The sequence below is a fragment of the Entelurus aequoreus genome, linkage group LG06 (assembly GCF_033978785.1).
Source record: "Entelurus aequoreus isolate RoL-2023_Sb linkage group LG06, RoL_Eaeq_v1.1, whole genome shotgun sequence".
Lineage (NCBI taxonomy): Eukaryota > Metazoa > Chordata > Actinopteri > Syngnathiformes > Syngnathidae > Entelurus > Entelurus aequoreus.
The window spans coordinates 15,931,144-15,944,716 of record NC_084736.1 but is presented as its reverse complement, the minus strand read 5'-3'; the positions used below and the strand labels follow the sequence as shown (position 1 = coordinate 15,944,716).

General features: G+C 39.5%; 1 protein-coding gene across 2 annotated transcripts in view; it reads left to right on the top strand.

The window, feature by feature from the left end:
- mrc2 (mannose receptor, C type 2) overlaps positions 1 to 13,573 on the top strand; it is a 109,531-nt gene that overhangs the window by 82,624 nt on the left and 13,334 nt on the right. For both annotated transcript variants that reach the window (XM_062050073.1, XM_062050072.1), the window contains exons 13-18: positions 339 to 481; positions 550 to 646; positions 717 to 846; positions 9,858 to 9,890; positions 9,974 to 10,140; positions 10,222 to 10,390. In XM_062050073.1, the coding sequence (XP_061906057.1) occupies positions 339 to 481; positions 550 to 646; positions 717 to 846; positions 9,858 to 9,890; positions 9,974 to 10,140; positions 10,222 to 10,390 (739 nt within the window). The remainder of the gene's footprint in view (positions 1 to 338; positions 482 to 549; positions 647 to 716; positions 847 to 9,857; positions 9,891 to 9,973; positions 10,141 to 10,221; positions 10,391 to 13,573) is intronic.

Here is a 13,573-nt window from a genome sequence, read left to right as displayed (position 1 = left end):
TGCAAACCAGGGATCTTGGGCTCGAAAAGGTTGGTGACCAATACGACCAATGATTTATTATGACCAATGACTTTACATGAACAATTACCTAACTTGGCCAATGCCCTAATATGGCCTAAGAATTGACATGGTCAATAGTTTAACATGGCCAACAACTTCACATTGCCAATGCCCCAACAAGGCCATCGACCTAACACGACCAATGACTTGTAGAGATAACATGAGGTGACATTTGACCTGGCGTGTGTGTGTGTGTGTGTGTGTGTGTGTGTGTGTGTGTGTGTGTGTGTGTGTGTGTGTGTGTGTGTGTGTGTGTGTGTGTGTGTGTGTGCGCGCAGGTGTTCCACTCAGCCCAGCTGGAGCAGAAGATGAGCTGGCTGCAGGCTCACCTGTTCTGTCGCAATCACGGCGCCAACCTGCTGAGCATCAGCGCCCCAGAGGAGGAGCACTTTGTCCTCCAAGTCCTGCACGAGACTTTTGGGTGGGCGTGGAAGATGATGATGATGATTGTGATGATGATAGGGATGATGATGATGATATAACCCGCAGGGAGTCGGAAGACCACGAGCAGCACTGGTTTTGGATCGGGCTGAACCGCAGGAACCCGATGGACGACGGCAGCTGGAAGTGGAGCGACGGACTTGCTGTGAGTGATGAGCGTAAAAAGACGCCGCGTTCGTCCACACGCTGTTTACTTTCACGGCGCTTTCTCTCAGCTGACGTACCAGAACTTCGGCCGCTACTACTACAACATCAGGCAGTGCGCCGCGGCCGACTTGGGCTCCATGACCTGGCTGGCCATGCACTGCGACTCTGAACTGGACTGGATCTGCAAGATCCCGAGAGGTACATCAGGCACTTTTCTTACGAGCAGATTTGTTGTTTTTTTTCTTCTGGAAGCAGAGCTTTTGTTACCCTACCCCAGGGGTCGGCAACCTTTACCACTCAAAGAACCATTTTGGCAAGTTTCACAAATTAAAGAAAGTAATGGGAGCCACAAAATTTTTTTAAAATGAAAAACACCGCATAAAAAGCTTAAATGCTTTGTGCTATGTTAACCAGGGGTCTCCGACACACGCACCGGCGCGCACTTTAATGTGGAAATTTGATGTTAGTGCAGCCCGCGAGTTTTGAATGAATGGCGCTTGATAGCGTCATACTTGCCAACCCTCTCATTTTTCCCGGGAGACTCCCGAATATCAGAGTGTGATGACACTGCATTTGGCGCCCTCTACAGTCTGCCCTAGAAGTGTACCTGCTCGACCACATGTAGAATGCAGTTTCAGCTTGCTCACGTAAGTGACAGCAAGGCGTACTTGCTCAGCAGCCACACATCTTACACTGACGGTACCAATACCCAGAATCCCATGCAGCCCTAACTCTTCCGCTCAACCAACGCACGGAGAGGGGGGGGGGATTGATGTGTGGGGGGATTTGGTGGTAGCGGGGGTGTATAATGTAGACCGGAAGAGTTAGGGCTGCATGGGATTCTGGGTAATGGTTGTGTTGTGTTTATGTTGTGTTACGGTGGGATGTTCTCCAGAAATGTGTTTTTCATTCTTTTTTGGTGTGGGTTCACAGTGTGGCGCATATTTGTAACGTAACAATGTTAAAGTTGTTTGATACGGCTACCGTCAGTGTAAGCTGTGTGGCTGATGAGTAACTATGCTTTGCTGTCTCCTGTGTGTGCAAGTAATAACAACATGCAACATGCGGCTGGACTGGCACGCTGTTTGTAAATGCTATAGAGGACAATTACTGCAGTGCAATTAGGGCACGCCCTTTATTTAGTAATTAGAGTGTAAATAGGATTATTTTTCCCTGGGAGTTATCTAGGAGAGACACTGAGATCCATAAACCTCCTGGGAAAATCGGGGGGGTCGGCATGTATGTAGCTGAGCCGCATCAGAGTGGTCAAGGAGCCGCATGCGGCTCCGGAGCCGCGGGTTGCCGACCCCTGCCCTACCCCTATGGTTGAAGGATACCAAAAACTGTATTATTTACTTAGTTAGCAGGATTACACCAAACCTATCTGACTAGTCATACAATTTGGTGCATGTTGTGGAATATTTCTTCTCATTTTAGAGATAACAGTTTGCTTGCATTGGTGCCAAATGGTACCCACAAATGTGCATTACCACCACCTACAGGACTGGAGTGCAACTTCAGGATTTTTTTTTTTAATCAAACAAACTACACTTCTGACAATGGGAATAAAAAAATATATATGTTACCGTAACAAACTGAACCGGACTGTACCACTTGGCGTTTAGTACCAAATATTTAAATTTACAAAGTGGTTCTTGAACATGGTTCGTAAATTGAATAGTTTGTATACTCAAGCAAGTTTCTCCATAAACAATGGAAATATGAATAATGGGTTCCAGCCTCGAAAATAAAATCCATATTTTAGTAAAGGTTTGTACACTTTAAACACAATATAAAGTAAAGTATATCAAACGTATACCACATAACAAGGAGGTGGTGGGTCAACTTTCTATTTTTTAACAAGCTAAAACAACAATGACAAGCTGAATTGTCTTGTGAAGTGAAAACATATTTATATAGCGCCTTTCTCAACCAGCTATTGCAAGGAATTTAGGGATTTCACCATCTACGGTCCGTAATATCATCAAAGGGTTCAGAGAATCTGGAGAAATCACTGCACGTAAGCAGCTAAGCCCGTGACCGTCGATCCCTCAGGCTGTACTGCATCAACAAGCGACATCAGTGTGTAAAGGATATCACCACATGGGCTCAGGAACACTTCAGAAACCCACTGTCAGTAACTACAGTTGGTCGCTACTTCTGTAAGTGCAAGTTAAAACTCTCCTACGCAAGGCGAAAACCGTTTATCAACAACACCCAGAAACGCTGTCGGCTTCGCTGGGCCTGAGCTCATCTAAGATGGACTGATACAAAGTGGAAAAGTGTTCTGTGGTCTGACGAGTCCACATTTCAAATTGTTTTTCGGACCAAAGAGGAAAAGAACCATCCGGATTGTTATGGGCGCAAAGTTGAAAAGCCAGCATCCGTGATGGTATGGGGGTGTATTAGTGCCCAAGACATGGGTAACTTACACATCTGTGAGGGCGCCATTAATGCTGAAAGGTACATACAGGTTTTGGAGCAACATATGTTGCCATCCAAGCAACGTTACCATGGACGCCCCTGCTTATTTCAGCAAGACAATGCCAAGCCACGTGTTACATCAACGTGGCTTCATAGTAAAAGAGTGCGGGTACTAGACTGGCCTGCCTGTAGTCCAGACCTGTCTCCCATTGAAAATGTGTGGCGCATTATGAAGCCTAAAATACCCCCGGACTGTTGAACAACTTAAGCTGTATATCAAGCAAGAATGGGAAAGAATTCCACCTGAGAAGCTTCAAAAATGTGTCTCCTCTGTTCCCAAATGTTTACTGAGTGTTGTTAAAAGGAAAGGCCATGTAACACAGTGGTGAACATGCCCTTTCCCAACTACTTTGGCACGTGTTGCAGCCATGAAATTCTAAGTTAATTATTATTTGCAAAAAAAGTTTATGAGTTTAAACATCAAATATCTTGTCTTTGTAGTGGATTCAATTGAATATGGGTTGAAAAGGATTTGCAAATCATTTTATTCCGTTTATATTTACATCTAACACAATTTTCCAACTCATATGGAAACGGGGTTTGTACATTGTGAAACCCATTATCTAAATCTTTTTTAAGCTACATATAAACTAGTGTGGGTGGCACTGGGAGCAAGCTGGGTAGAGTGTCTTGCCCAAGTACACAGCGGCAGCGACCAGGATGGCATAAACTGGAATTGAACCCGGAACCCTCAAGTAACTTAACACCTGAGCCACGCCCCCAACGTCCTGTATGCGCTGCTCTGCCAATACACACACACATACACTGAAGTCCCTTTGGTGCCCTCACTAACGATCAGTAATCACAAAAATCCTTAACTTTAACAACGTTACTGCTACAGTAATAAACATGTAAAAAGTAAAATCCACTTCCATTAGAGGAGGAGTCGAAGAGAATGGAGCAGACAGACAGGACGTCGCTGAACGAGAGGCAGTCTTCTCCTCCGCTGTGAAATAAGTTTGCTTTGGCATATTTTTCCAGAAAAGTATGGTCTCATTACAATTAAAACTTGCTGTGGTACAAATCCTGCTTCCTCAATCTCTTTAATACGAACAAGCACCAAAGATGAATGAATGAAGCGTTCGTACACAGAGACATAGTTCTCACACAGAGGCATATTCGGCGAGATCTAAAGTTTTCGTAAATTGAAAAGTTTGCAAATAGAGAGATTCGAAAATCGAGGTTCCAGTGTACCAGAAAATGTATATTATCAGTGCTGCCATTTTTTTTAGAAAATGACAAGAGTGAGACTTTAGTGTTATGATGCATTCAAAAAAATATTGGCATTTTTTTTAACATCCATTTGGCCCTTTTCGATGTCAATTTACCCCTAATATTGTATGTCCTTACCTCCAGCAGCTGTCCCTGCAGTGTGGCTAGAAATTAGAAATAAAAATTATAACAGGAATTTACATTTACAATAAAAGAAAAGGGAGGTAATTAAAAAGCAAATAATGTAAAAAAAATAAAATAATAATTAAAAAAAACGTGTTTTTGATTGAATTAATGTCTTAGCAGTCAGGTGCAGTATACATTTGTAGACTGTTAGATTTAAGGACAGACCTTTCAAATTTAGAATTTTGAGAAACACTGCTGTAGGCGTGTCTAAATTGGTATTTACAAGTGTAAATATTAGAGATGTCCGATAATATCAGCCTGCCAATATTATCGGCCGATAAATGCTTTAAAATGTAATATTATAAATTATCGGTATCGTTTTTTGTTTTTTTGTTTTTTATTAAATCAACATAAAAAACCCAAGATACACTTACAATTAGTGCACCAACCCAAAAAACCTCCCTCCCCCATTTTCACTCATTTACACTCATTCACACAAAAGGGTTGTTTCTTTCTGTTATTAATATTCTGGTTCCTACATTACATATCAATATATATCAATACAGTCTGCAAGGGATACAGTCCGTAAGCACACATGATTGTGCGTGCTGCTGGTCCACTAATAGTACTAACCTTTAACAGTTAATTTTACTCATTTTCATTAATTATTAGTTTCTATGTAACTGTTTTTATTTTGTTTTACTTTCTTTTTTATTCAAGAAAATGTTTTTAATGTATTTATCTTATTTTATTTTATTAATTTAAAAAAAAAAAGGACCTTATCTTCACCATACCTGGTTGTCCAAATTAGGCATAATAATGTGTTAATTCCACGACTGTATATATCAGTATACAGCAGGGGTCACCAACGCGGTGCCCGCGGGCACCAGGTCGCCCGTAAGGACCAGATGAGTCGCCCGCGGGCCTGTTCTAAAAAAAAAAAAAAAAAATTTATTTATTTATTTATTTTTTTTTAAAATTAAATCTACATAGAAAAAACACAAGATACACTTTCAATCAGTGCATCAACCCAAACAACCTCCCCCATGCACACTCATCCACACCCACTCACACAAAAGGGGTTATTTCTTTCTGCTACCAATATTCTGGTTCCCACAACATAGACAACACATCTGCAAGGGACACAGTCCCTGAAGCACACATGATTGTATAGGCTGCTGGTCCACTAACATTTTCCTTAATTACTATTTTTTATGTAATTATTTTTATATTGTTTTACTTTCTTTTTTATCCAAGAAAATGTTTTTTATTTATTTTAAAAAAGAGCCTTATCTTCAACAGACCAGGTTGTCAATGAAATTAGATTTGTTTAAAGGGTTTTTTAAACCAGGCCCAGTCCAGATAATGTCCAAGTCGGACTCAGCAACACACACCTTCATTCATGTACACAGAAAAAAATTAGGGAACACAACAGATTGCATATAATTTATAAACAAAATTACATTTTCAAAATAAGCATTTATGTACAGTCCAGATTATGTCCAGGTCACTCAAATTAGGGAACACAACAACAGATATCATATAATCTATAAACATAATTATACTTTCAAAATAAGCCTTTGAGGACTTCTCATCTTTTTTTTAAATGTTTTTTGGCATCATTATCGTTTTCAACCATGTAACTTTCTAAAGTTAGAAAATACTGAATAAATGTTTTAAAGAAAGTAATACTAAGTGAATATCTGTTTTTGGCCTTAAAAATAAACATTTTACCGAGTACTATAATTAAATTGACTAAATCATGATTTTCAATGAACTCTCCTAAAATAACAGAAACCACATTAAGCTTCATAAACAAACCAATCCTTAAACACATTTTTTCAACTTCCACCCAAAACAAAGACACAATATGACAATACCAAAACAATATTAACTGCTGCAAAATATCGTCTCTTTTTTCTGGCACATAAAATTGAAAACACCACTATGAGTGGATTGTTTCCTTTATGCAGACTCTCTGGGAGGGGATCACTTGTAAAAAAGGATACAATTTATTTTGATACAGTACATGTTTTTTGTCCAACAGGACATTTGTGTACCACTCGATGTTTAAATACATCTTTGGAACAATTGATGCTTTTAAAGACAGACACATAGCTTCAAGATTGAGAAGTTTCAGGCCCCCATTTTCATACTCTTTGTACAAAACCTTTCTTTTAATCTTTTCTGGTTTGCCGTTCCAGACAAAATCGAAGACCCTCCGCTCATAAATCTTAAAAAAGTTTTGTGATGGAGCTGGTAATGACAAAAACAAATAAATAAATTGAGGAATAATTAACGAGTTGGCAATAGACATTTTACCATACAAGGTTAGGGATTTCCCTTTCCATAATTGCATAATTTTGTCCAGCTTTCTTAGTCGATTATCATAATTTACTGAGCCTAGATCTTCCAGATTTTCTGGGACAACAACACCAAGTATGTTAACTGGTCCATCTGTCCACAAAACAGGCACTTTGCATTCCATTCGAAAGGACGTTCCCTTTAGATTTCCGATCCTTAACATTCTACATTTATTATAATTAAGCTTAAGGCCAGATTGCTGTGAAAATATGTCCAAAAGATTAAGAAGGTTCCGCAAACAATGAGGAAAAATCTTATCTTTGTGAATCAGCCTTTTCTGACATGAACTTCATCAAGAACAAACACAGAACACGCCTCACTGATGCACATCTGCAAGACTCACTCAGAGTTGCAGTGTCAAGTTACACACCAGAGTACAACACACTAGTTAACAGCATGCAATTCCAGGCTTCCCACTAACTGACAAAGATACAGATAACAGATTTGGTGTCCAGTTCAAAGTGTGACATGATTTAAAAATTTGAGAGTTTACTTTTGTATTTTACATGAGTTATTATTTGTACAAACATGGTGCAAAGTAATTCATGATTTGTTAAAAAATGTTAGTGGCTAGCTAGTTAAAATGGGATATTGTGATTTCACAAGACTGTCTTAGAAGTGATCATTTGAAAATGTTCAATTTGAAAAATGTGCACTTAGAGAAAATATAAAAATAAAGTGTTGCATATTGATATTTATCTGTTTCTATATATATTTATTGTGAGAAATCATTAAGATGATCAGTGTTTCCACAAAGATAAATATCATTAATTATTAATAATAACAGAGTTAAAGGTAAATTGAGCAAATTGGCTACTTCTGGCAATTTATTTAAGTGTGTATCTAACTGGTAGCCCTTCGCATTAATCAGTACCCAAGAAGTAGCCCTTGGTTTCAAAAAGGTTGGTGACCCCTGGTATACAGTGTTTCCCATAAACTGCCAAGATACCTGTGGTGGTGGGGGCGTGGCTATGGGCGTGGCCACCATGACATCATCGAGTAATTTGCATAATTTACTACAATGATATGATTTTCTCTAAAAAGGCTCAAAAAATGTATACTTACTCATTAATAATAACAGTTTTGTTTTAAACGTCCATACATCCATCCATCCATTTTACAATATAATTACAACACTTTATGTACATATTTATATACAGATTTGAACAATAAGTTATTCACTGAAATATATTTCTTAATTGTGGTTCTTACAAAAAATATATCTTATAAAAACATAAAAGCTAAAATGTCTCTTAAAGCTCTGCCCCTCTAATTAGTGCATACTAAATAATTTAACTTTAGCCTACTACTACAACCATATTATTTACCAGCAACATAAAGTGAAACAGAGGCAGAGGTGTCCTGCCACAGTCAGTAACAAATAAACAGAAAACAGTAGTGGTGGTAGATAGACACAGAGTTTCATCAAACATCTGATCCACTGAACAAAGAGCTCCAAAAATCTTGATCCTACACTTCTCTTTATAAAGTAAATCTGAACAGCCGATATGGGCATCTACATCAACTATATGATTTGCTTGAGGAGCTGGACAGGACAACAACAACAAAAAAAAATCTATTTGTGGCGGCGTTAATTCTTTCGTGGCGGGCCGCCACAAATAAATGAATGTGTGGGAAACACTGGTATCGGTTGATATCGGTATCTGTAATTAAGAGTTGGACAATATCGGAATATCGGATATCGGCAAAAAAGCCATTATCGGACATCCCTAGTAAATATCACATTGAGGCAAATGTCTCTTTTTCAAGTGTGAACTGGCTAGGTGAAGAGGCAAATACATGTTACACAGCTCTGCAACAAATAAAGGCAATGATGTACTTACAGCATCCTTACAACAGTACATATTAACTTGTAAACTCGAGGAGAAGCAGCAGATCAACAGTGACCAAAGTTTGCTACCGACCATCCGTCTTGTGAAAGATAGAGAGACCAGCCTTACGTGGCTTCTGATTGGTTTTAGTGCATGGCGCTTTCAGTGATTGGTTAGATTTAGTCACAAAGGACTGATGGATTGGTTATATCGGTCAGTCAATCAGAGTTAATTAAACTACGGCACCCGGGAGGACTAAAGTTTATTATCAAAGCTCCCATTAATGCCCTTTTAGCCTTCATTTCAGTACTGTTATTGCACTGGAGAATTTTTGTTATGTACTCACTGTCCACTGTGTCCAGGTACGTGGAAAATGTTTTCCGTGCCATTTGCTGTTTGACGCCGGTATCATGCTAATTAGCTGCCTGAATGCGGGTGACTCCACTGTAGAAATAGCCTGCATGTCTTTTAGCACACACGCTGCAATGGCTCTAGCAATGTTGTCCTGGCTAGCAGTCCCTCCGTTAAAATCCAGCCGCTGTTGGAGGTGGAGGTGAAGTGTGTCTCTCTTTACTAGCTTCGTCGAAGCATGTTGCTTTCGTAGCTGTTTCAGCAGATTTGAATTGCTGTTTTGGGCAGTAGATGGGATCTTTGATCCAAGACACAACTTACATTTAACTAAAATGTCCTTTCCTTTGTGCTCGACAAAAGAAAAGTAGTGAGAATATCTCCATGTTAAGAAACTCGACTGCGGCTGCGCCATGATGTCTTGTTAGTAAACACAGACACGCCCCCCCACTCCCCACACCCACAACCAGACAGCGCCTCTTCTCTCCCTTGTGACATAAGAACATTCAGAAGGACGACACTGCAAATCTCTAATAAAACACACTCAGATCTTCTGTTTCTAGCCGATACTACATAAAAAAATAACGTAAAATGACGCAGTAGCGCATCATGTAGTAACAGTAACTGAGTTACTGAATATAAAAAATAACGCGTTAGACTACTAGTTATCGCCGAAACTAACGGCGTTACAGTAACTCGTTACTTTGTAACGCGTTAGTCCCAACACTGGTGATGGGTTGAATTGTGTTATCGTGACTTTCAAAGTGTGACGCTTGGTAGACCTGATGTCATACTGTAAGCACATGTTGCTGTAGCGTGATGCCTCTCTTTTGCGCCTTCCAGGTAGCGTTGAGAAAGAACCTGAAGCTTCTGAAGGTGAGTTTTCCACAATGTAGCGCTCACACGTGACGTCCATGGTGCATAAAGATCATGTTGTTTTATCTCCTGACATTTTAAAGGCACACGTTCGCCGGAATGGATTAGCTTCCGGGAGGCGGAGTACAAGTTCTTTGACCACCGCACCACGTGGGACCAGGCCCAGAGGATTTGCTCCTGGTTCGACTCCTCGCTGGCCTCCGTCCACTCGGCGCAGGAGGAGAAGTTCCTGGCCAGCACGCTAAACCAGGCAACAAGAAAAAACATCTGATTTGTAAATGTAAGACATCTTTGTTTGGTTCTACAGTTTGTATCTCTCTGTCGCCTCCAGATGGTGAAGGCGGAGGGCGACAACTGGTGGCTGGGCCTTCACACCTACCACGACGACGGACGCTTTCACTGGTCCGACCACTCTGTGCTCAACTACGTGTCCTGGGCCACCGGGAGGCCACGCCCACTCAGCCATGACCGCAGATGTGTGCACATGACCGCCAGTAAAGGTAAGAAACACCGACAATGCTCGACTACATTAATCAAACTGTATTAGAAGACGGGCCGGGCCGTTAAATAAAAAGTAACTGTGATAATAATTTGGAGTACATGAGAAAGTGGAAAGGAAAATGTGTCTCCCCGCATTCACAAGTGCATTACACAACAAAGCAACAACAGAACCAATCAAGTTGAGTTGATTGTTAATAACTGTACACCAATGGCCGACATTTTAAAGCGCATGCAGAGCTAGATAAAGCTGCTGGATGCAGACCACTCATGGTACTTCCAATCCAGCTACTGCCATCTTGTGGAGTTACTTCAAAAAAAGTGTTTTGACCCGGTGCCATTGAATTGAAGCACTTGGAGTAATATATACTACAGTATTGTGTATTAATGGAAGCATGATATAGGGAATATATGATATAAATGACTATAGAGCTTTTAATACTATCATCAATATGCATGTTGATGACACTGTGGAGGGGGGCGTGGCCTGCAGACCTGTAGCGAAGCGGGGTGTGCCAGGACCGGCTTCGAGATCAGCGACAGGTGCGCACAGAGACATTGTATCGACACTGCAACCACATAATTCCCTCATGGTGGGTAAAAATTAAGTCAAACCTATCCTATTCCTGGCCTGTGAGGTCAGTTTAAAAAAAAACAAAAAACTTGTGAGACTCACATTTTTGCAGAAGGTCCTTAAAAACATCAGAACACTCCTGTAATTCCGACAAAATAAATAGACTAAAATCAAATGTTGCGCACCTGTCGCTGATCTCGAAGCCGGTCCTGGCACGCCCCGCTTCGCTGCAGGTCCGCAGGCCACGCCCCCCTCCACAGACACATTCTAGCTTTGACCACAACAAGAGAACAGCCTCAACACAATGTGGCGTCCTCGCTAACCAGCTAGCGGCTAACGTCCCTTCACAGTGCAAAGTCGCTTCTTAAGTCAGCAAATCCTCACCTCCATGGCTGCAAAAAAATTACGTTTCTTCCATGTAACATTATCACTGGAGGATATGAGAAGCCGTGCTAACCGCAGAGGTCACGGATTAAAAAATATTGACAGTAAAGATACAAAGTATGGTATCAGTTTATGGTCGTGAGGTTGATTTTATTTCAGTTTTAGAATAAAAATTAAAAAAATGTTTTAGTTTTTATATTTGTTTACAAACTCAGTAAATAAGTTCCTGGACACAGAAGGGCTGTTGGCAAAAAAAAAAAAAAAACATTTAATCAGAACCAATAGAAGTTTTTGCTTATGTTTAGTTATTTTGCACTGCTGACTTTATGTATGAAAAAATAAAAATAAATAAATATATAAATAAATAAAATATATCCTAAGAGTAGGAAATAGTTTAAATATTTAATTGGTATTGTTACGCTGCCATCCTGTGTTTTTGTCTGATAGTAATGGTTTAATTAAATAATTCAGTGATCTTGAAAATTTAAAGTATCAGTATCAGCATGGATATGACCGATACTGCCCCGTAACTACTTGGTATCAGGTCGATACACAGATTCAAAACTAAAGTCTCTAAACAACACAAGAATAAGTGTTTATTACATTTTAACAGAAGTGTGGATAGAACATGTTACAACAGAAAGTAACTGGATAATAACGGCAACATAGCAAGTAAATTAGCTGGATCAGTGGTGACCAAATTACGACCCGCAGGCCAACGTCATCAATTTGGCACTCGAGATGGCTCGGGTTCAGTAAGTAATATGGCATGAAGCTGTGTACTCTTATCATATACAATCAACCAGCTGCCATTTTTTGCTATCTGGTGACCTATGATGGTAACTTAACAATTGATTGTACTTACAGGGTAGACCAGCACAGCATTTCCTTTATATGGCCCAATCCAAACAACCTTCCCTAGTCATGGTGCATTAAAAAAAAAAATCAATCAGCACAAACATTTAACAAATATGGTTTCACATAAGACCACCTGCTCATTAAACTTTGTGGATATCTTAAAAAAAACGTCCAATCAACATAAAAATCAAAAGTAAACCCATTTAAATCCATTACAAAGGATGATGCAAAACACTCTCTCCACACTTCTCCATGTTTGGTGAATTCTAGCTGCTTGATATTTCTGATTGATTAAACAACCTTAAGGAGGTTGTCATGGAAGTAAACAAGGTTGGAGCTGAACTTGTATATATATAATTAAAGATGTCCGATAATATCGGCCGATAAATGCTTTAAAATGTAATATCGGAAATTATCGGTATCGTTTTGTTTTTTTATCGTTATGGTTTGTTTTTTTTTTGTTTTTTTTTAATTAAATCAACATAAAAAACACAAGATACACTTACAATTAGTACACCAACCCAAAAAAACTCCCTCCCCCATTTACACTCATTCACACAAAAGGGTTGTTTCTTTCTGTTATTAATATTCTGGTTCCTACATTATATATCAATATATATCAATACAGTCTGCAAGGGATGCAGTCCGTAAGCACACATGATTGTGCGTGCTGCTGGTCCATTAATAGTACTAACCTTTAACAGTTAATTTTACTCATTTTCATTAATTACTAGTTTCTATGTAACTGTTTTAATATTGTTTTACTTTCTTTTTTATTCAATTTCAATTTTATTGTATTAATTTTTTTTAAAAGGACCTTATCTTCACCATACCTGGTTGTCCAAATTAGGCATAATAATGTGTTAATATCCACGACTGTATATATCGGTATCGGTTGATATCGGTATCGGTTGATATCGGTATCGGTAATTAAGAGTTGGACAATATCGGAATATCGGATATCGGCAAAAAGCCATTATCGGACATCCCTATATATAATGGACAATGAAAAAGGAGGATTACCTCCAAATTTTTCAGGACAACCTAAAACCATCAGCCCGGAGGTTGGGTCTTGGGCGCAGTTGGGTGTTCCAACAGGACAATGACCCCAAACACACGTCAAAAGTGGTAAAGGAATGGCTGAATCAGGCTAGAATTAAGGTTTTAGAATGGCCTTCCCAAAGTCCTGACTTAAACATGTGGACAATACTGAAAAAAGAAGTACATGTCAGAAAACCAACACATTTAGCTGAACTGCACCAATTTTGTCAAGAGGAGAGGTCAAAAATTCAACCAGAAGCTTGTGGATGGCTACCAAAAGCGCCTTATTGCAGTGAAACTTGCCAAGGGACATGTAAGCAAATATTAA